The sequence below is a fragment of the Hylobates moloch genome, unplaced genomic scaffold, assembly GCF_009828535.3.
Source record: "Hylobates moloch isolate HMO894 unplaced genomic scaffold, HMol_V3 SCAFFOLD_1, whole genome shotgun sequence".
NCBI lineage: Eukaryota > Metazoa > Chordata > Mammalia > Primates > Hylobatidae > Hylobates > Hylobates moloch.
The window spans coordinates 60,229,867-60,253,019 of NW_026652276.1; the positions used below are offsets into that span (position 1 = coordinate 60,229,867).

The 23,153-nt window shown below is 36.7% G+C and overlaps 2 protein-coding genes across 4 annotated transcripts in view; one reads left to right on the top strand and one right to left on the bottom strand.

The window, feature by feature from the left end:
- Nucleotides 1-10,985, top strand: part of PDE1A (phosphodiesterase 1A) — a 465,582-nt gene extending 454,597 nt beyond the window's left edge. For 2 of the 3 annotated variants that reach the window (XM_058440471.1, XM_032755220.2), the window contains exons 15-16: nt 2,087-2,200; nt 7,209-10,984. In XM_058440471.1, coding sequence (XP_058296454.1) covers nt 2,087-2,157 — 71 coding nt within the window. In that variant the 3' untranslated portion in view covers nt 2,158-2,200; nt 7,209-10,984. Of the gene's footprint in view, nt 1-2,086; nt 2,201-7,208 lie in introns of all 3 variants that reach the window. The other variant, XM_058440492.1, reaches the window with a different exon arrangement.
- Nucleotides 10,986-18,816: 7,831 nt separating this feature from the next.
- The window catches only part of PPP1R1C (protein phosphatase 1 regulatory inhibitor subunit 1C), a 174,290-nt gene continuing 169,953 nt past the window's right edge, over nt 18,817-23,153 (bottom strand). Inside the window, exon 6 of the transcript XR_004370325.2 lies at nt 18,817-21,250. The gene's annotated coding sequence lies outside the window, so the exon portion shown is untranslated. The remainder of the gene's footprint in view (nt 21,251-23,153) is intronic.

Genomic DNA, 23,153 nt, shown 5'->3' on the forward strand with positions numbered 1-23,153 from the left:
CCATTATAAAAAGTTCTCTAAAAATTTTGAGAACCAGTGAATTAGTTAATTACTTCTGTTTCTTTCTTGTAATTTAGTCTGTTCTTTTTACTATATTCTGTTCTATTCTAGACTGTTTTGTTCTGTTCTAATCTAGTCTTAACTAACAGAATATTAAATCAGAATTTAAACCAAGACTCTAACATGATAAATGTCAGAAAAAAAACCTGATTTTTGAGACAAGAATTTCAAAGAAATTCAAAACTCACTAATAAGATGCATAAAAACCCTTTCCCAATTTCAAACAAATGAAAAGATCAGGTTACTGAGCTTGAAAAAAAAAAGATTTAGGAGGATGATTTCTTTAAAGACTTCTCTGCTATTGGGAAAAGTGTAGAAATGCGTCCTTCTTCACCTCAAATCAAGGGAGGAGAACTTCACCAAGACCCTTGGAGAGATTGAAGTTAAGAGCATATTGAGAATGGAATCTAGTTGCTACCTGAGAGATCTAAAGAGTTAAATGGTGGCAGGTGAGCCAAAGGAGAGAAGGCTGTGTAGATTTCAGCTTTTCTTCCAGTCATTCATGGAAACAAATGACTCAAGAGTGTGTCATGTGAACCAAATGTACCCACCCACATTTGGAAAGTTGATGGGACCTCAGCAGACAGAAGCTGGAAATGTACCAGCAAATTTCCAGGGGCTGTGGACATTGTAAAGAAGCCAGAGATTCATGGGTCTTACCAACCTGGTAAAAAGCCATGGTTCTTGGCAAGAATTCTGTTAAGAGCCCATGACTGTTCTCACAGAAAATAAAGGCAGCTGTAAACGCCTGCCAGGTCTAGTGAGTGCAAAGCCATCCTACAACACTGCTGCTCCTCTTAGCCTTCTTCTCTCCCCTGCTCACGAGTCCAAAGTAGCCAGTGGAGGGAGAGCAAACAAGAAATGAGAGAAACATCAACCATACACACCCCACCCCCCTCCACACACACAGGCACCATTTCTGGGTTCTGTAACAAACACAAGGTGGGAAAGGAGTCTTATCTTTGTTTGACGATGTGTATTCCATGAGACCAGACCTTCTATTGTCTGATTTCAGATTTTGGCAACTTAATGTAATCACAGGATGTTTTTAGTTCTCTAAGAATGATCAGGAAAGTCATGAGACTACCTGAAATTTTCATCTTGGCTGAGAAGATAAGTCCTCACCCTCCATATTGTAAAGACAAAATTGTTTTGTAATAGCACCTTATAAATTCTGTATGTCCACTAATTACATAACCTCAACAAAAATCTGCTGCAACTAAATGGATACAGTGCTACAATATATGTTAAAGGAATTATAACAAAGTTAATTGGTGCAAAGTTTAATTGTTAGAATATCTTTACTCAAACTTCAGACAGAAAGAACCTTTCGTTGTATATGACTATTTCCTGAACTATCAAGATATTTCAAGTAATTGACTCAAAAATTAATTTCTGTTTATTTTGTTTACTTTGTTACTTATGTAATAAGACTCTTTTATCTAAACATTTTGCTTTACACTTCTATTTTCATAGATTCTCTACAACCTCTCCAGAAATGTTGAAAGATTTTTCCATGCTAATATATTTTTTCTTCAAAGTTTATATGGAAACTGAGTGATTCCAAGATTAGTTTGTCTTGACAGATGGTATCTTAAACACTACTATCCTTTCATACTCATTTTTAAATATTCATAGCAACTAAGCAATGTGTGGTTAAAAAAAATTGATCATTAGAAGGTTTAGTTAAAGGAATTTGTTCCAATTAAAAAATATTCAGAAAAAAACATGATTTTTACATGGGATTTAATAGATGTTTAAACATGTTTCATCTATTTTATTTCTGTATTTTCAGATTAAATCACAGCTTGAGAAAGTTATGGAACCAACAGAAGATAGCTTGTTATACTATGTAGATCCACAGGCTGAAAGGAAAATATTTGGTATCTTTGAAAAAATGTGCCACAAAATCCATTGTAAAATTCAGTCTTCAACATTTTACAAAGTTCTTCAGTCTCCTAAACTTATTAGTTTTTTCCAAAGCCTTATTTTATTTTGTTTTGCTTTTTTTTCCTTATGTTTTTAGGTGAACCTGATCATAAGAACTCAGAAGACTTAGTAAATGCTGAAGAAAAACATGATGAGACATATTCATAGGCCCGAAACACCTTAAAGACTTCTGTCATTTTAAACATGAGAGGTAATTTTATTTTATAGACAACAAACTTAACTTCTGAAATAAATGGTTTGCAGAATACCATTATAGATGAAATTATCTTATTTAAATGCCCTCCTAGATTTTTTTTTAATCTCTATCATCAATCCTTTGAGACAAAATCTTAACAGGTAAACTTTAAATATTTACCTTTTCAAATAGTTCTTAATTTGTTAATCAACAAAAATTATATTTACTGGACTGAAATTTTCAATCTTTAAAAATAATTTTTAAAATGGCCAGTGCAGTGGCTCATGCCTGTAGTTCCAGCACTTTGCGAGGCCGAGGCGGGCGAATCACAAGGTCAGGAGTTTGAGACCAGCCTGGCAAACATAGTGAAATCCCGTCTCTACTAAAAATATAAAAAATTAGCTGGGTGTGGTGGCAGGCACCTGTAATCCCAGCTACTTGGGAGGCTGAGGTAGGAGAGTTGCTTGAACCTGAGAAGCGAAGGTTGCAGTGAGCCAATATCATGCCACTATACTCCAGCCAGGGTGACAGTGCAAGACTCCATCTCAAAATAATGATAATAATAACAATAATAAATACGTTCACGGGGATGTTTAATCCTCATTTCTTTTTCCACGTCATGTAAGAAATATAAATGTTTTAGACTGATTTCTTGTTTTATTTCATGTAAAAATATGTTTATACCCAATAATTAAAACAAAGCAAGTACATGTTATAAAGCAAATATCATGTTCGTTAAAATCTGTGAACATGTGCATCTATGGTTCTCTTTTTTTTTTTTTTTTTTTGAGACGGAGTCTCGCTCTGTCGCCCAGGCTGGAGTGCAGTGGCTCAATCTCGGCTCACTGCAAGCTCTGCCTCCCGGGTTCACACCATTCTCCTGCCTCAGCCTCTCCGAGTAGCTGGGACTACAGGCGCCCGCCACCACGCCCGGCTAATTTTTTTGTATTTTTAGTAGAGACGGGGTTTCACCGTGGTCTCGATCTCCTGACCTCATGATCCACCTGCCTCGGCCTCCCAAAGTGCTGGGATTACAAGCGTGAGCCACTGTGCCCGGCCTATGGTTCTCTTTTTAAAAATTCAGCTTCTAGGGCTTGTTTTCAGTCTCCCAAATTATTAACTCTGGGAGTGATGCCTTGAAAATTTGAATTTTTGATAAGCAAATCTGTTGATATTTCTCTCCACTAAAATTGAGAACCACTGTCTTGAACTGATGGCGGAGATATGGGCAGTTAGAAAGAAGGGATGTGTATTTACAATGGAGGTGTCTTAATATCTACTAAAAATAAGAAGAAGTAAAGAACAAAATCCGAGTGTTATAAGGCATCCTGTTGTGGGGGTGGTGGGTTGGGGCAGGAGAAAATGCTGAGGGTACCATTCCAAACCTTAGAGATGTTGTTATTATTAGTTCCACAGCTGTTACTTTAGATATGAAAGTGTTAAAATGTGATTCGCTTTTAAAATAATTTCTTCCTCAATATTCTTGAGTTACAAAGACAGTTAGTTGTAAGACTGTCTTTTATTCATAAGAATAGTTTCATTAATAGCAACAATAAGTGTCAGGCACTGTGGTGAACATCTTGCGTATATTATCTCACTTAATCTTCTCAACAATTCCAGAGTTAGTAAGTGTGATCCCTATATTGTATATAAAGCTTGGAAAGAAATCAAGTTCAAAGTGACTATTCAGCAATGAAAACCCCTCTCTGTCTTTAACAAATATACTGTTTTACATACTACATCAGTTCCTCTCCCTACTGTCTATCCAGACTATCAATATATTACCTCTAGAGCCCATGATCATTTTAGAAGACTCCTTATGTCCTCATGATACACAGTGAAGCCCCGGAGGTATATTTTAGGGAAAACTAGTTCAGTGGAATATTTATAGATGTTTTAAGTAACAAAGGGTTTTGTTGGCAAGTGTATATCTTTATAAAACCAAGTAAAGCAAAATTAAGAATTTTTCCTACAGGTCATATTCAAGTCAGTATACATCACATAGCACCAAAACAAAACTTTAGGATCAGCATTTCCTAGACATTATGATAATGGATCTTAAATATTTATGAAAATTTTCCAAAAATTGTGTGTAGATAACAGGTTACCAATACATTTGTAAAAATAACTATTCATTGTATGAAAATACCTAAGGCAATGTATATGCATACATATGTATATGTATATGTGTGTGTGTGTATATATACATATATCTGTAAGAGTCTGGCATTTCATCAGTAAAAGGTTTTGATGAGATTCAGTTGGCAGTTAATGAAGTACCTTTTTGCATTTTTCTTTTTTTTGGAGACCGAGTCTCGCTCTGTTGTCCAGGCTGGAGTGCAGTGGTGCGATCTCAGCTCACTGCAACCTCTGCCTCCCATGTTCAAGCAATTCTCCTGCCTCAGGCCCACAAGTAGCTGGGGCTACAGGCGCCCACCCCCACGCCTGGCTAATTTTTTTGTATTTTAGTAGAAACGGGGTTTCACCGTGTTGCCCAGGCTGATCTCGAACTCCTGAGCTCAGGCAATCCACCCGTCTTGGCCTTCCAAAGTGCTAGGATTATAGGCGTAAGCCACTGCGCCCGGCCCCTTTTTGCATTTTTCAACTAAAAAAACCCTAAAGCTAGAACAGCGTGTGGCCCCCGCAAACTAAATGTAATATTTAAGCCCGAGCAGACGATTTGGCAATTTTTTTTTTCTGTCAAGGCCGATTAAAGTATTTAGCTTCCTTCTCAGTTTGAGAAAGCCCTGCCTTTGGTGCACAGTCTTCCAGGAAATGTGTCTTCAGTAGCACCTTGTAAATTTTGTAAGTTCACTAATTATGTAACCTCAATAGAATTTTGCTGCAGCTGAGTTGATACAGTCCTACAATATATGTTAAAGGAATTATGTCAAAGTTGATTGGTGCAAAGTTTAATTGTTGGAAGATCTTTACTCAAACTTCAGACAGAAATTCACACAGCTTCCCAAAACAAGTAGGTCTTTTAAATGAGGGAAATGAGTAAGGTCCAAAAACAACAGGAGGGGTGACAATTGGCAACTATGACTCAGGCATGGTGTCTGGGAGACAACAGGCAGTGATCAGTCCTGGAAACAGAGAGGACACAGCACACCTAATCTGAAGGCTACAGTCAGCCACTCTTTGGCTCTGGCAGATTTTTACTCTGGAAGAGTAAGAGCCCAGTGTTGCCAGCTGTTTCTAGTGATTAAGAAAGGTTCTTAATGTAAACTCTTCCAATTTTTCCTATTGGCTCAAAGTTTTTGAAATGTTTTGTGGACAAGAAAAAATATGTCTGAGGGTCAGACTTGGCTTGCAGGGTTTCTGTTGCAAATTTAGCACACCTTCTTTGTGACTGATAGCTAATTCTTTGCTGGCTGCCATCACAGAAAGTGTAGATGTTATCACAGCCTGGCCATGTCTCTGAAAGCCATTACCTGCTTTGTTCTCAATGTGTAGGTCCCACTGTGAGGCAATTTCCCAGAAAATGTTGAGCTGTAATTAAATCTGTGCCGTGTTGAGACTTCATAAATCAATGTGCAACACTACACTTAGCACAAGAGAAAAGTCCTTGAAATCTACTTTTCACATTGTCGTATAATTTCGCCATCATTTCTAAGAGATTTTAGTCTATGAAAGTGTTTTGTTTTGCTTAAATTTTTCTTTTATGTTTTTGTTTATTAAAGTAAATAAAATGGAATGGTTGGATATATAATCCCAGCCTGCTTTATTATTTAAAAAGCTAATGGCATATCATTTATCACATTTTCTTTCTTGAAAGATATGTCAGGAACTTCTGGCATTTCCAAAGCAAGCCACTATCAGACCTGTTACCCACTGGGAGGAAAGCGTTCCCTATCACGACCGGTGTCTACTCTTTAACGTTGAGTGTGCTATCCAACAAGAGATCAAAATTGATGATTTGTGGGCTGTATTTACTCAGTAGACTTGCCTGGACTTTCACACCGATTTAAAATATCCTTTGGAATGTCTTTAGGCAGGGCTTATGTTCTTTAGTTGACTACAGTCCCTGTGAGTCTAGTTGTTTTACACTCACACTGGTCCACTTAACTCATTTACACTAACTGACAGGCCCATATGCCTATCTGATCTAGAGAACCAGAGTTTTTACTGGAATTGAACACACACACATACAAACACACACACACACACACACCCAGAGCAGAAATAGGAAGAGAAATTCCAACTGATATAAAACCACTATCTATTAGAAAGATCGTAAAGAAAGCCAGGACAGGCGCGGTGGCTCACACCTGTAATCCCAGCACTTTGGGAGGCTGAGGTGGGCGGATCACGAGGTCAGGAGATCGAGACCATCCTGGCTAACACAGTGAAACCCCGTGTCTACTAAAAATACAAACAATTAACCAGGCGTGATGGCGGGCGCCTGTAGTCCCAGCTACTGCGGAGGCTGAGGCAGGAGAATTGCGTGAACCTGGCAGGCAGAGCTTGCAGTGAGCCGAGATCGCACCACCACACTCCAGCCTGGGCGACAGAGTGAGACTCGTCTCACCAAAAAAAAAAAAATAATAAAATAAATAAATTAGTTAATTAAAACATTTTTTAAAAAGAAAGCCCTTATTTTTGACAAGGTATGTAAAGTGCAATGTGAATTGCCACACAGTAATTGATACCTGTGTATGACTAAGTGATGACCTTCAGTTTCTATGTTTTCTTTTCTTTTTATTTATTTATTTTTAAATTCACAAATAAAAATGGTGTGCAACATTTTCTTTGAAATTGTGGAATGGCTAAAACAAGCTGATTAACATATTCATTACTTCACATGCTCATCTCTTTTTGTGGGGAGAACATTTAAAATCTCTCTTAGCAGCAGTTTTCAAGAATATGATCCATTGATTTTTAACTACAGTAACCATGTTTTACAGTAGACCCTTGAATTGATTCCTCCTAACTGAAATTTTGTACTCTTTGACTAGCATGCACCCAACCACTCCCCACTCTTTCTTCTCTGATCTATATTTTCATTTGGATTTTATTTCAGGACAATGAAAACAGCATGAAAACATCCTAAATTCTCAACTTTCCACAAAGCTATGGCTCTTCTTTCACCATAGAATTGGATTGGGCCGTTTTAATTGACTCCTATACAAGGAATTAAGAAGAACATAAATTTTGAGCTAGTAACTCTGGCCAAATAAATACACTCAAGTTTTTATCAGAGTTTTTGGCCAGTGCTTCTGCCATTTTCTTTCCTCCACAATTTGGCCTTCTTCAATCAAGCCAGAGAAATTTGTGAGACAAAAGTCAGACAGTTTTTAATTTTTCTTGCTTTGAACTCTGTCATAAAGACTGTGCAATACATGTGCAGAAGATGAGATAATTTAAAATTTACTTCCTTGCACTGTCTTACACAGAGTGCTATAACTATAAATTTTTCAAGGTCTTAAATAAAAGGAAGCAAAAACAAAATGATGGAAAAAATTTTTTGTTGTGCTGGGGAATAGACTATTTAGATTGTCCTTCTTATTTTAAATGCATGGGAACAGAATGACAGGTGGGATGCTGAGGAGCTGGTTGAAGCATCAGAGCAGTGCTACAATCCAACAATGGAGCATTAGATCCCCAGCAAGGTGACCTGATGAACACCTTTGTAAACTCTCATACTGGGAAATGGCAGTGAAACCTTTTTCTGAACCCGTGGACCAGCCTGCGTCCATCCCCATGGTTTCAAAGCACGAATGCATTATGGGTGTAGTTACAAGCAAGTCACATGCTACCTACAGTTCATGGTAACAAGACCGTCAACCACTGGTGGAGACAGACACTAGAATGGAAAATGAAATTTGCCAGCGGGATGTTTATCCCATCAGGATGTAACAAAATATATTACCAGCCAAGAGATAAGAGACAAGATTGTGTGTGTGTGTGTGTGTGTGTGCAAAGATGTCTACGAAAATCAAATCCCACACTTTTCTGTACAGATAACATTATTTGATGTGACTTTTATATTTTACTACACAGAAACAAACTGTGGCCCTCAGAGGCCCTGCTTCCTTGTCATGTTTTGCCTGAGCATGTGCAAAGCCCTTCCTTTGCTTAAAGCTGAAAAACTACCTTTATGCATTGTTAGCGGACAAGAAAGGTCAAGCACAATTAGATGTTGTAACTTTTCACTGTACAAGCATTGCAATGATTGTGAGCTTCAGTGAATTTATCTTTGTGAAAGGTAAATTTGGCTGGAAAGAATCAAGAGTGGCCATCAATTAAATCATGCAAAGGAGGATCCATCCATCCTAACAAGTTTTCTGCTGCACCTGCTTCCTTCCTGGGTTCCACAATGTTAAGCAATATTTTAGAAAAGGGTACAATCGGAAGCTTTTAAGCCTAAGTGGTGAGATTTTATAACTCACAACTTAGATCTCTTTTAATGTGTAAGCCATATTCTATATGCATATTTAGTATGCATCATTGTAATTTAAGATATATTTGGATGTAGGCTGTATAAAATGCTTTTAATTGTTCTGTGAATAGATCCTTAGCTTTAGTTTCACCTGAATCTTGTGCAAAACACAGCTAAATAATTGAATTGTATTATAGACATTACGATGTAATTGATATTTTAAATGTAAGGAGTAAGACTGATCTATAATCATGTGCTGGGGAAAACATTTATAGAATATGTACATCATGGTTACTTTTTGTCCTTTCAAATGGACTTTTTATTTCTATTTATGGAGAGACTGTAACTACTGCTTTTAATGTCTTTTTAAAGCAAGCTATTTACCAGCTAGAAAATATCATGCATTTAAAATAGAATCTATCTGGGGAGTCTAATTACTTGTTCCTATTTGAGCCAGTTGTCTTTCAGTAAAGCTATGGAACCTCTCAAAGAAGTAAATAGAAATACTACTTCTTAAATGTCATAGGAAGCATATCCACTTTGTTTCTATTAATACTTTAAGATCTATAAGACCTTATTACTAAAAAGTAGAGGAATATAAAGAATTCATCAATTTCTGTATATGGGCTTTAACCTAATTTTCCAGGTTATGCGACTTATAAAGCACTGTGACCAAACTTCCAGAGAGAGTGAAAAAAAAAAGAAAAAAAAGTTTTACTCCTTCAGAAGAATTGTCATGCTACTGCTGTACTTATTTTCCTAATCTCTTTCTGTCTGCTACACTCCCTCCTTTTCTTTTTCTTTTAAGCTTTTATATTTATTCCTTCCTTTGTTTTCCTCTCTGTAAGACAGCTACTACTTAGCACTAATTAGTAGAAAGTCAGAGTGGAGGTTATCTGTGCACGTCTTTCTGCAAACATTACTGTTGAGCCCATCTGAAGAGAGGGATTGATAGGTTAGGCTGTTGCACCGTGAATGTCCTGCTTTGCATTTTTAACCTCAGCTCCCCAACATACATATCTTGCAGTTTATATGCCTTTTCATTTAACTGAAACCTCTTTTATTTCATTTTTAACATGACAACCTACAATTCTTGTGTTTTCATTATGCTGTATTTTTGTGTTTCTTATTACATGTGATTGCTAAATAAATCATATTTGAGGGAAAACATTGTGAAACATTTGGTGTTTTATGCAATTCAATTTAGTGAGGCATTGAAAAGTTGGAGAAATTGGGGGAAACCCAAAGGAGACCAACTTAAAAATTGATATGAGTTGGGTAACAAAGTGCTTTTCGCTCCATTAAATAAATACTGATTGAATTACTTATTATTATACCTATTATTCATAAGCTGCTGGCTGGAAGCATGGTGCATATATGAATATGGAAATATTTCCTCTAGAAATTTCAATTCTTATAAAGAAGATATCTACACAGACTATAATTTATACATAATAACTAGAATGCCACATAAAAAAGTAACCAGTTGCAAATAAAATGCACCTATGTATATTTGAGGAGGTAAAAAACTGCTTCTGTCTTCAGAGCTTTCAGGACTAAGTGGTGCATCAGTTGGCATTTAGTAAATAAAAACAAGTTTATAAACATTGCCTATTTTCCATGTGTGGCCTCCATGTAAATGCTTAACAATAGTGTCTCAAATACTCACAATAATCCAGTAAAGTGGTGTTGATATGAACAAAGGAAACCAAGTCTTAGAGAAAAAGCTTTGTCCCAGGCCATGCAGGTCTCCATTGGCAGACTCCACACTGGATTTGGTTCTATGTTTCTCCGGCACCTTGTTTGCTTTCTACAACATCCACGTGGGGCTGGGCAGAAGCACAGCAGAAGGAAAGGCTCTGTGAAGAAGAGCAATGTGAATAAGGCAACACCAGAGAAGAATAAAGTAGCAAAGAGTGTTGAGTCAAAGTGAAGACCTAGTGAGTCTCAATTAATTGAATTAAGAGTAACTGGCATGGTATGTGTGAAACCTTAGGCTGTGTCTCTATGAAGCCAATGAGTTCCAGAAGAAGATGTAAAAACTTAACTGGTCATCAAATATGTGACACTTAGCTGAATTTTTTACTTTAAGTATGATTACATGATGAATTTCCACCTAATACCAAAAAGCTTTCAAAGGCTATATTTTAAATATAAAAGTCCATATTTATATTTAGAAATATAATTTAGATATAAAACACGTATTTCCTTTGGAAGCAATAATATATTAAGCCTTCTGTCCTCTGTTTAAATGTTTTTCTAAATACGGCAAAGCTTCTCTACCATTTAGTACAAGTCCTAGACAATAAAGACAATGTCTATTTTAGAGTCAAAAAAGCAAACACCTAATAATGTCATGCATTATTACATTAATCTTATCATTTCTTTGGAGGTAATTGTAAATATTTAAGATACATTTTCTATATATAGGCCAACATTATGTTTAAAGCTCTAGTTGGGGCTTTTTATCTCTTAATAACATTAATTAATTTCTAGGTAATTTGCCTAATACGTGCAAAGGTTGGAGAGTTCCCTTTGCATCTCAGTTGATATATTTTTATCTCTGACAATTAAAGAGTATAATCATGTAGTTTTAGTTTATTGTAGTCATACTAGTGCATTATATTATTTTCTTACATTATCTCTTTTACTTCCTACAACTACTCTGTAAGGCATTATTATTCCTTATTATAGGTAAGGAAGTGTGGCAGAGGAAGGTAAAATAATTTGTGTAAGGTCAAGCAACTAGTAAGTAGAGGAACCAGATCTGAAGTCTAAGGGAGTCTGACTCAAAACCACTAAGCTAGGTTGCCTCTGGCCACTGGAGTAGGATCTGTCAAGTTTTTTCTACTTATGATATTCATTACCTTCCTTTTTTACTCTTTGTTCCATTTTGCAGGCTCTTGTCCCTAACGACTATCACTTTGAGAAGGCAGAATTTTCAGTGACCAACAGCAGGACTGTGTGTGCCTTGGTGACCAATTTAACCATGTATTACTGTAGAAAAGGTGTCTTTTATTCTTGTGGATGGGAGAAACCATTTTCCAAACTTAATATATGACTGTAAAATGTCCTTTTCAAAAGTAACCACTGGTCCTCACTCTAGACTCTTGCTACTCAAAATGGGGTCCACACCTGTGAACTTCCTAAAAATAATCTCAGGTTTCTATTAAACTGGAATTGGCATTTCACAAAGATAACTAGGTGATTTCTATACAAATCACTGTTCTAGACAGTAATTACATACTATGGAGAGAATTCTAAGTACCTACTTGGCACTTAAATGCAAGGTTGTTTTTCTTCACAATAGAGGTTCTTAAGAAGTGACTTTTGACTCCTGTACCCTTCCTCAGATCTATCAGCAAACATTATGGAACAAAGGCCAAAGGTTCAGGCTCTTGTGTCATTTGAGGAAGTGTATATCTCTGTATTGATGAAATGTGGTTCCTTACATGAATAATTAGAGGAGGACTTGGAAGAAAGACATTAAGACTTGGAAAAAGACATTAAATGTGTGAGCATGACCATATGGCTTTCAGAGCAAAAAAATCTTTGAAAGCAAAATTCTTTATAAGAGCCATTAACATAGTTGATTGATCCTGTTTTCATTGGCCTATCAAATATTGCAATTGAATTATATAGCTTACAAAGGCAACTTTACCTTGCACAAGTGATAAATACATAACTGTTAACCTAAAAACATAGTTTGATGTGTTTCACTCTTATCTGTCAGCTTTTTTTAAAACCTTAAAATACAGAAAAAGTTATGGAGAATATGCTTGAAATGTATGGGGTAGGATGAGGGAGAGGACATTAAACATTAGAGCAAATTGCCAAGCCTAGAGTGGAAGGAAAAGAGTTTGTGTTCACTTTGGAAGCAGCAAGCCATCTGAATTCAGAAACATAATATACCAAGGAAAACAAAAAGAAAACAGGGAGCTGATATTGGTTTATAGAAGGAAAGGGAGCTGGGTGTATTTTCACAGCGACATAAGCCCAGAGAGTGTACAGGATGGGTAGCTGGGAGACCTCATTCCATCTGAAACTGTGGGGTGAGCCACACAGTGAGAAAAGATACGTATTAGGCAGTAGGAATGAGGGAGAACTGAAAGGGCAAAAAGATGGTGAGATGACATTTGTTCTCTGGTTTACCGAAGAAGCATTGGCTTTGGGAAACTGAATTTGGCTGGGCAAATTTTTCTGCATATGGTACAACTTTCTGTCTTTTTGAGTCCTTTATTTACATCCCATCATAAGCCAACCAACAGTGTAATTGTTTCTTGCGTGGGTGTCTTATTTTCTGTTTGGGATTTGCACCTTGAAGAGGCTGAAGCATGCTTAGGATTCTAAGGAACCTCCCCTGACCTGAAGGACTTTTAAATTAAATAAATACAAAACTCACAACATTCAGCTTTTCTTTAGGCAAAGCCAGGCTCAGAAAGCCCGACTAATGTGGCAATGTCACGCCTTCAGGTGTTTCTTGCTTTCAGAGCACAGAGTTAGACATGCACCAACCTATTCAGAAGTCAGATGCTCCAAAGGTAATGGGAACTAAGCCTGTGAGGAGGTACAAAACCAAGGGGCCGTAGTATTAATCCATGTGCTGTAATTTCAAATTTTAAGATAACAGAGAGACCCAAGCCATGTTTAATAAACTTCTGGAAGGTAAATAGTAATAGCCACTGACTGATAATACACAGCTGAGGTGTATGCACACACACACACAGAAACACACACACATAGAAACACACACACATATATAAAATCTTCGTGATCTCATATATATGGAAGAAAAAATTAATATTATGAAGATCTGTAGTGAGCGAGAGTTTATATGAAGAGTAGGAATCTATTTTTTTTCCAAGTCAAACTTTTTTTCCATAGATATGATCCTATAAATTATCTTTTAGAGATCACATACTCCCTAAAAAAAAAAATTTTTTTCAAAATCCTTGACTTTGGATGTTGATGAAATGTTTACTTTTACCCTCAACTTCATTGGCATTCTATCTTACCATTTCTAAATTATTACCTAAATATAGATATAAAATATGTCCTTTTTAATGCACTCATTCTAAAAGGTATTAAAGTGCACTAGAGTTCATTATTAAAAATTGATTTTCTGATGAATAATATCATACATGCATATGAACAAGTGAAAATTAAAATGTCTATTTAGAATTAAGAATATTCCTGTGCATCAAGTATGAATTAATTTTACCTTAGTATGTGTGTGTGTTTGTGTGTATGAGTGTGTGTGTGGGGGCATATAAAACTTGGTGGTTTCAGATGAAATATTAAATTAGAGATTTCAGATGGGCGCAATGCCTCACACCTGTAATCCCAGCACTTTGAGAGGCTGAGGCGGGTGGATCATAAGGTCAGGAGTTTGAGACCAGCCTAGCCAAGATGATGAAACCCTGTCTCTACTAAAAATACAAAAATCAGCCGGGCTTGTTGGTGTGTGCCTGTAGTCCCGCTACTCGGGAGGCTGAGGCAGGAGAATCATTTGAACCTGGAAGGCGGAGTTTGCAGTGACAGGAGATAGTGCCATTGCACTCCAGCCTGGGTGACAAGGTGAGACTCCATCTCATAAAAAAAAAAAAAAGACATAAATTAGAGATTTCAAGTTTCTAAACTCCTTGTTTTCTAACTCCTGCTCATTGAAATCAATCACAATTTTCCCACTGAGAAACAGAAGCAAGCGACAGCTACAGCGCCTTTTAAATGATAGTTTGAATGTTATTTGTCTCAGATTACAAAAGTAATATGCATTTAATCTCTTATTTGTAAACAAACTCCATTTTGTTGTTGTTAACAGATAGCATCTACATAGCATTCTTCACTTAGTCTGCAAGGTAGACTAGACATTCCATGGCATCAGGGGTTTATGTTTTGTTACTTTGTTTTCCCATAGCCTAACACGGCTTGCACACAACATAGCCTGACTGTTTTTGATTGAATTTGTTAAGTTGAAGTCAGCTATATATTCCTGAAGCCTTTCGGGCTTTACCTCTTAAGATTGTTGCGAGAAGTAAGTACATTGATAGAGGTAAGGAACTTAGAGCCTATTGATTCATGTACCTTAGTGTTAGCTATTGTTTGTTCATTTATATTGGCATTTGTTCTGGCTATGTGATGCAAACCTATTGGGTTGGTGCAGAAGTAATTACAGTTTTTATATCTGAGCATGTAATCGCTAAAATTCATTGAGTGCTTACATAAGTCTGCTAAGTTCTAAGTTTCGTGTCTCTACCAACTTTTTTCTCACAGCAATCCTAAGAGGTAAATATTACTGTTATATCCATTTTATAGAGAGGAGGACTGAGACAAAGCTAGGTGAAGCAAAGCATTCATGGTCTTCCATCCTGGAAGATGCAGGCTTGGGATTCTGATTTCAGAGTTCATGCCCTCAGCATCGTTTTACTCTTTCAAAACTACACCAAACTTCAAGAGATTGCTGAACTTGACAGAATCTATGATTTCTTCAGCTGTTGAGAACCTTGCCATGGCATTGCGCTTGGGTCAATTTAAAGTTAAAGCATATAATTTCTATAAGGATTATAGACTCATTTCTTCTTTCTAATCAAAGAGTATTGCATTGTTTAAGTCTTTACCACTTTACCTGTGTTGAACATTTGGCTTCTCTTTCCAGCTCTTTTTACTTTGTCTTTTCTGTATACTGTTATTATGCTAAATCTCCCTAATGAATTCTTTGGACATATTGCTCCTCTTCTTAAAAACAATTTCTCCTTGTCTACATCAGAGGTCAGCAAAATTTTTCTGTAAAGTATCAGATAGTAAATATTTTAGGCTTTGGAAGCCACATACCATTATACCACCCTCATCCTGCTGCTCCTTCTCCCCCTCTCCTCCTTTCCTTTCTCCTCCTCCTTCATCATTTTCTTCTCCTCCTCCTCCTTCTGTTTCTTCCGATCCTTCTCCTTTCTCTTCCTTTTCTCCTTCACAACCATTTAAAAGTGTAAACTATTCTTAGCTGGTGGGGAGAGAGCATGCAAAGACCGGCTACGTGGCAAATTTGGCCCACAGGCCTGCTCTGCGCAGCACTACTATTTCAGGTCAAAGAACTTGGTGCGCTAGGAAAAAGAATGAGGCTGCTTCTGCCAGGGACAGTCACCCCAGGAGCTCCAGCTTCCCCAGGCCCTGCTAGCCACCCTGAGGACTGCAAAGGTCACTATCTATCTCCAGCACACCTGCCACTCATTCCCAGTACACACATCCGTTTGGAAGGCCTGGCTACAGCACTGGTTCTCAACCCTTAGCATGCATCAACATGGCCTTGAGGGTTTGTTAAACTACAGAAGTCCAAGCCCCATCCCCAGAGATTCTGATTCAGTAGGTCTGGGATGGGGCCTGAAGCAAAGCTAATGCTAGTAGACTGGGGATCTCACTTTGAGAGCCACTGGCCAGCAGGTAAAGCTTAAACTCCTTAGCATAATTTTCAAAGCCCCTCACAGCCTAACGCAGCCCATTTTCAGTCTAGCCTTCATTACGGTGTTCACTGTTCCTGATGCCTTTGCACTGAGTGCCTCTTCTGCCTGAGTCCTGTTGCTCCCTTTGTCATCTTTACCTGTCACTGTCCCTCCTTCCTCTAAGGATCTATGCATTTGCCCGCTCTCTCGCAAAGCCTCTTCTCATTCCTCTAACCAGAACTCCATCTCCTCCTCGGATGAACACTGATCTGCTATCCCTCTGTGCAAGAGAATTGCAGCTCTCTATCATACACTTGCTGCTAGATTTTTAGGGAAAAAGCACTGAGTTTCACACACAGAAAATGTTCAGTAAATATTTGTTGAATAAATGGATGTGAATAAATGAATGAAGTCAGGAAGGAAAAGTGTATTATTATTTGTCCTGCTTGGTTTGTGATTGAGCCAGTCCTTTTCAGATAACATCTCCAGTTAATTTAGTCAAAATAAGACCCACTTTTCAAGCACTTTGGATCTGCAAAATCCCAAAAGCCATTTATGTTTTTTTTTTTCTCAGAGCAGACAAATGGGGAGTGCATTAATTCTTAATAGCATACTAAAAGCAAACCTGAATTATGTGAGAGAAACAATAAAATCTCTTCATCTCTCTCTTGTCTGTATGCTTGGGGAGATGGGTCTGCTGGTGTAGAAATATGTTCAGAACAGCAAATCCTAAACTTTGCTAAGAAGAAAAGTTCACATTTCCTAGTTGATTTCCTACAGCCTTGACGACTAATAATGGGAACCATACAGAATTTAGAACAATAATGACTAATTCTTAGTCACTGCTGTTTGGTAGCTGCTAACTGTAACATTTTCTAATCTGAAAACATTTCTTAACCATTAATACTTTGATAGAATGGTAAAATAATGACAAAGAATATTTAAATGGCCCAGACAGTATCTGACCCATTGTTTGGCCCTTGATGAACAGAAAATAATATTATTTTGTATTTATCCAGATACCATTAAATTTGTTACATTTTATGTGGAAGACCTGAGGCAAGAAATATCTCACCCAAGATATCTCACGAAATTTGGCCTTCAGTTCAATTTTGGACTTAACTTTGTCATTTACCAGTGCTGTGGTCTTGGACAAGCCTAAATTTTTTCATCTATAAAATGGAAATAATAAAAGTGCCTATCTAACAGGTACTTTTGGAATGATTAAGTGAAATGTTCTCTATAAGGTGCTGAGAATATCACCTGACACATAGAAAAACATAAATAATATGAGCTATACAAACAAAAACCTACCTAGAGCTTTATCCCTTTCTTTTAAAATTAATTAATATTTACAGTTTCAAGAGCATAGCATGGCTTTAACTTTAGTAGCAATATCTTAAAAGTCCACATGATGGAGAGATTGCTCCATGCAGAGTAGACCAGCCATTCCATGGTAAAGATTATATTATCATTAATTTACCACTTATGTCCTTGCTTGAGAGGAAAGGCTAAATTATACATATATATTAATTAGATACACAGAGAGATTAATATATAGATTTATATATATGTGTAGGTAGATATGTTGATTCATTCATGGTTGCTGTATCATGTAGATATTCTATTTGGGGGAACAATTTTAACGCAAATATTAAAGAGAAAAATATCAACATAAAGATAAAATAACAGTAACCTTTATATTTCCTAGACGGCTCATTAAATAAATATCATCAGACATCCAGGTGCACTGAGAAGCAACAATAGCAATTTCTCAAAGAGGAAAACTATGTACACATACACACACACACACACACACACACACACACACAGAGCAGCAAACTCCCCCAATTTCATGGAGTCTTCATTAGCAAAACAAGCTTTCTGCAGAGGAAAAGAAAAAGGAAGGGACTTTTCATAATGTGGAAACTGTCCATGTGAGAGGAACAGACGCATTCAACAAGCATGGTAAGTCAGATGCAGTCTAAAAGGCGAGTGAGTCAACATTGAAATCATCATCAAACCTTTCCTCAGACAGAAATGGGGGCAAAAGGAAAATAGCCATGGTGCAAAAGACACATTCATGTGGCGACGACTTAGCAGCAGTGGACAGGAAGCTGCTAAGCTAATAAGTTGTGTGGCCAGAGAGGGAGACGGAAGGAGCTGGCCTTGCCCTCCCTCAGGTCCTCTCCCTGTGGCCATTTTTCTCTTTTCACCGGAGGCACCCTTTGTGAGGACCTCCTCACCTCTGTTACTGTGTCCAGTTTACTCTGGATGTCCTCCTCTGTTCTCACCTGGCTTTTCCCTAACAGACAAGAATATGGAAATTATAACTTTGGGAGGTATTTATTTAGTAAAGTGGTTTTTTGTTTTTGTTTTTGTTTTTTTTGAGATGGAGTCTCGCTCTGTCATCCAGGCTGGAGTGCAGGGGCGCGATATCGGCTCACTGCAACCTCCAACTCCAGGGACAGTCACTGCAACCTCCAACTCTGCCAGGGACAGTCACCCCAGGAGCTCCAGCTTCCCCAGGCCCCGCTAGCCACCCTGAGGACTAATAATTCTCTTGCCTCAGCCTCCTGAGTAGCTGGGACTAAAGGCACATGCCACCATGCCCGGCTAATTTTTGTGTTTTTAGTAGAGACAGGGTTTCACCATGTTGGCCAGGCTATTCTCAAACACCTGACCTCAAGTGGTCTGCCAGCCTTGGCCTCACAAAGTTCTGGGATTACAGGCTTGAGCCACCACACCCGGCCCTTTAATAAAGTTTTATTTCTCTGTGCTTAATTTAATAGAAATCAGGTTACATTTCTTCTCTATCTTTCCTTTAGAAAGCTTCTTTTTTTATTTCCGTACAGCAAAACATTTTATGAATATACATATATACGTATTTAGTGTACATTTTATATATATGTGTATATATACATATTTTGCATACACATACGTGTGTATATAGAGATGTATACAAACACATATATAAATTATAGACAGAAACACACACACAGACACACACACACACACACACTGCTCAATAGAAAAAAAATTTAACTCCACATTGCACAATGAAAGAAAACAAGGAGATTAATCTTGGCAACTGTATTTTCCCCAGAATATTGCATTAAATCATCTTTTACAGATATAGTTTTGGGTGTTTATGATGACAATGTCTATTTTTTAACACTGTTCTGCCAATACGACAAAAAACTACTTTGAAAAATCTTATTCAGGTACTAACCAGTTCCAATTAACTCCTTCCTATATATTCCATTTATTCTGACAATAAAAATGTGTAGCTCAAGCTTGTTATCATATGCAAGTCCAGGATTTAGTAGTATAATTCCTGTCTTAGAATTGACCTTCATGTCATTTTAATTTTTAAACTACTGGGTGTTCTCAAAAGCAAATAAAGGACCAATGTAATATTTTAAACACTTGACAAATGTAACAAACAAGTGACAAATTCAAAATAGAAAAATCTATGTTTCATTCGGGTAAAAGAGAGCAACATATAATTCGTCTGCTTAGGAAAACACATCCACAGAATATATGCTGCAGGAGAAATGTAACAGGAGACTCACTCATCTACTGCAAGGCCTTGAAAAATGTTGGTCTCTGTAAACAATAAAGAAAGAAAGGATATTCTTCTCTAATTATTAAAGAGATGTTCAACCATCTGCAAACTATTTTTTTAAGTTCTTGTTGTTCCCTTCCTTTGATTCATGCAAAGCCATGTTGTACCTTTGCTACTTTTGAGAATAATTGGACTTTGAAGTCAATTAAACTCATTCCTCAGCTTGAAGGCAGCAGCAGGTAGAATGTTGTCTTTGGCTCCTCATTAAGTAGTATATTGTTCCTTTCAATGATCTAATATCTACAGCATAATCCATAATTCCGCATGTAGGTCTGGGTGATTATGCTTTTTCGTATTATTTTTATTTCTTTGGCAATACAAAGTCTAAGAGTAGGAAGTAAAAGTTAGTACTGAAATTCTGGGGCAAGTAGGGAGGATAATAATAATGAACAATTTGTGAAATTATTTTTATTTTTATTTTGCAACTTATGAGAAATCAAGAAAGGGAAACAAATTAAAGATTGATGCCTTGTTCTTTAAGATAAGGTTATACCTAAGATTGTCATAAACTCAGCAATTCTCTCATTTTACATGATAAAGGTTATTTTCAAAATATAGATTTAGACATAGGAAACATTTTTAAATGAACCAGATACTTTTTTTAAAAAGTTTCAAATTTACTTCTTTTATTTCTTATAGGCCATCTTAGTTTGAAGTCGATGCCCAAGAATTAAAGTAGAACTCAGGGTTTTCTTCTCATCTTAGCCTCATCAGCAAAAGTATCTGCCTATGCTTTATGTCTGAATTGGAGGAAGTTTAGCTCTAAGTCAATATATAAGACAGTATAAGAAAGAGTAAAAGTCTATGGCTCCTAAGGAGGATAGGCTTTTTTATCCTAAAATCTATCACAACTCAAACAGGTCAGAAGCTAGTTAGCGGAAGGGTTTGTTGGATTATTGGTTCATTCGGGGCCACTTATTTTCTTTGGACTCTAGTTTTCTTATCTATGACATAAATCCTACCTGTCATACATATTTAATGTGATTCTTAACAGAGAAACATAGGTGAAGCCACTTAATTAATTGTAAATAATTGAATAAATCTTTACTAGCAGGATGGCAACAACAACAAAATAACCTTTTTATTTTTATAAGTCTGCTGCATAATTCGGTAGTTGGCAGGTAGTAGACTATCAATAAAATTTGTGGAACTAAATTAAATCAAGACCAACGGAATTTGAAAAAGAAACAAGGCAAAAAATAAACACAGTGGAATTTGAAAAAGAAACAAAAAAATGTGTTTGAAAGACTCCCTGTTGTAAGAGAAAGCTCAGATTCCAGAATTAGAAAAACTAAAAATGAATCACTTAAAATTTACCTAAACTCAAGATCCCTTTTTTAGTTGTAGAGAGAAATAAACTAAAACCAAAGGGAATAACTTGGCAAATGGTGTAATATAAATTATTAGAAAACAGCAATAAGTGAAGAAACAGCTTCTGAAAAACATGTCAATACTTATGTATAAAATATCTAAAGTGCTTCAGGAGGTAATCCAGTAGAAAGCAACGTGGCATCATGATGGAATCAGATGTGGTGTTTGTTTTGTGTTGGGATTTTTCCAAGCTGAAGTAGAAGCACAGCACTAACAAGTCAACTTCTGGTTGTTATCAACTCATTTTGCACCTGGAGGAGAAAAAGAAAATACTTCAGAACACAGTGGAAAATTTCCAGAGGATTTAATACCATGTCATGTAAATCTCTGTAAAGGGAAAAATCTGGTATGCAGCACTTAGTAGCAAGAAAGCTTGTGTGCTAGGAAAGAGTCAATTACCCAATTAGTGATTTGTAAGAGGAAAGTTTTCCTGGAAGAACTTTTAAATTTTAAAAACAAACAACAACAAGCAAAAAACTGATCGTCACTATTTAGATCATTTTCTAAAGGGATATTTTAAAAGACAGAAATCAACTGGTTACAATACTCATTTTATTACATACATACATGCATGCATACATACATATATACATATGCATGTGTGTGTTTGTGCATTTCTAACTCAAGCAATTTTATTCCATTGGCTGTCATACAAGCACACAGATATCTTTTCTCTTCTGAGCCCATATTCTCATAATACTGCTGCCTTCTGTCTATTCCCATCTCTTCTTTTTTCCTTTACAACTTGCCTGCAGTTCTTGAAAGAAAATTAGAAAGGAGAAACAGATCTTAGAGTCAGAGGGGCCCTGACAAGATTATCTAATCTTCTATTGTATAATTCTCCACATTTTACTGAGCAGAAAACTCACTTCTAGAGTGGTTAAAGGACTTGCCCAATGTCACACGGCTTTGATAAAAAGGAGATGCCACCTTTTGCAATATTACCTTGTTTTATTTCCTTCCAGAAATTTATCATTATCAGAAAGGATTTCATTACTTTATTAGTTTACAGGTATTTGACTGTCTTCAAACACTAAAATATACACCCATGAGTTTAAGGACTCTCACTATCTTATTAATACCTAGAATCCCAGCACTTAAACAATGTTTAGCATGTCATAGGTATTCATACATATTTATTGAATAATGAACTAGAATTTTGGTCTTGTGTTTGTAAAGGATACCTTTTAAAACTTCACCAAATAATCCTATGAAAAACAGCATAGAATAGTTAATAATATCTGACTGGTTCTATCTAGGCCACACTACCTAATATATGCATTTTTAATTAGCAAAAATGTCTACAGAATGTTGATATTTTTAACTCCTTGACAAATATGAATAGTCTGTGCTTCATTTAAATGCCTTAAGGAAGAAGAAAATCCCAAAACTCTGTTCACTTGGGAATCAGATACTGCTGAATGTTCAACAAATACCTATGCTGACTTTCACTATGAGAACCCTAATTTAGCTGGGATGTGGCAAGGCACCTGGTTAAAAATGTTTACTTTCTCCAACACCGTTGCATCAAGGGATAGTCTGGTGACACAGTTCTGGCCCACGAGACATTAGTTGAAGGTTTCTGAAAAAGTTTTGCTTCTTTGCTATTGGTTCTTCCCCTTTTCTTCCTACTGTTCTTTCTACTTGGACCGACCAGATGCCTGGAGCAGCAGATTGGTTGAGATGTGAGTTTACAACTTTGAGAATGTTAAGGAAAATGAAAATTGCCTGTTGCTTGTTGGTGTGTTGATTCACTGTTCCAGTCCTAGACATTTTATTTCTTGACATAAACATACCTCTACCCCATTGTTTGCTGGTTTTTCTTTTATTTGTAGCCAAATAATTTTCTACATGACACCATTTTGAACTTTCTAAGTGTAAATTTGAAGAAAAATTCTCTAGGCCTCACTTTTTCTACCTGTAAAATGAAGGACATAGACCAGAACTCTGACTCATTTTCCAGCTCAGAAAATGCTAGCGCCTCTAGACTGCTCTCACCTCTTGAAAACAAAGTCATGGTAATGTGCTCCACAAACCTTACAAGTTTATGTCACCAAAGTTCTGCTGGACTTTTGGTAACTATCTGCCTTGTAAGTTAACACTTTGTCTGAAGAATTGTTTGCTGAATATACTCTAGTATTCTGTTACTTTTAG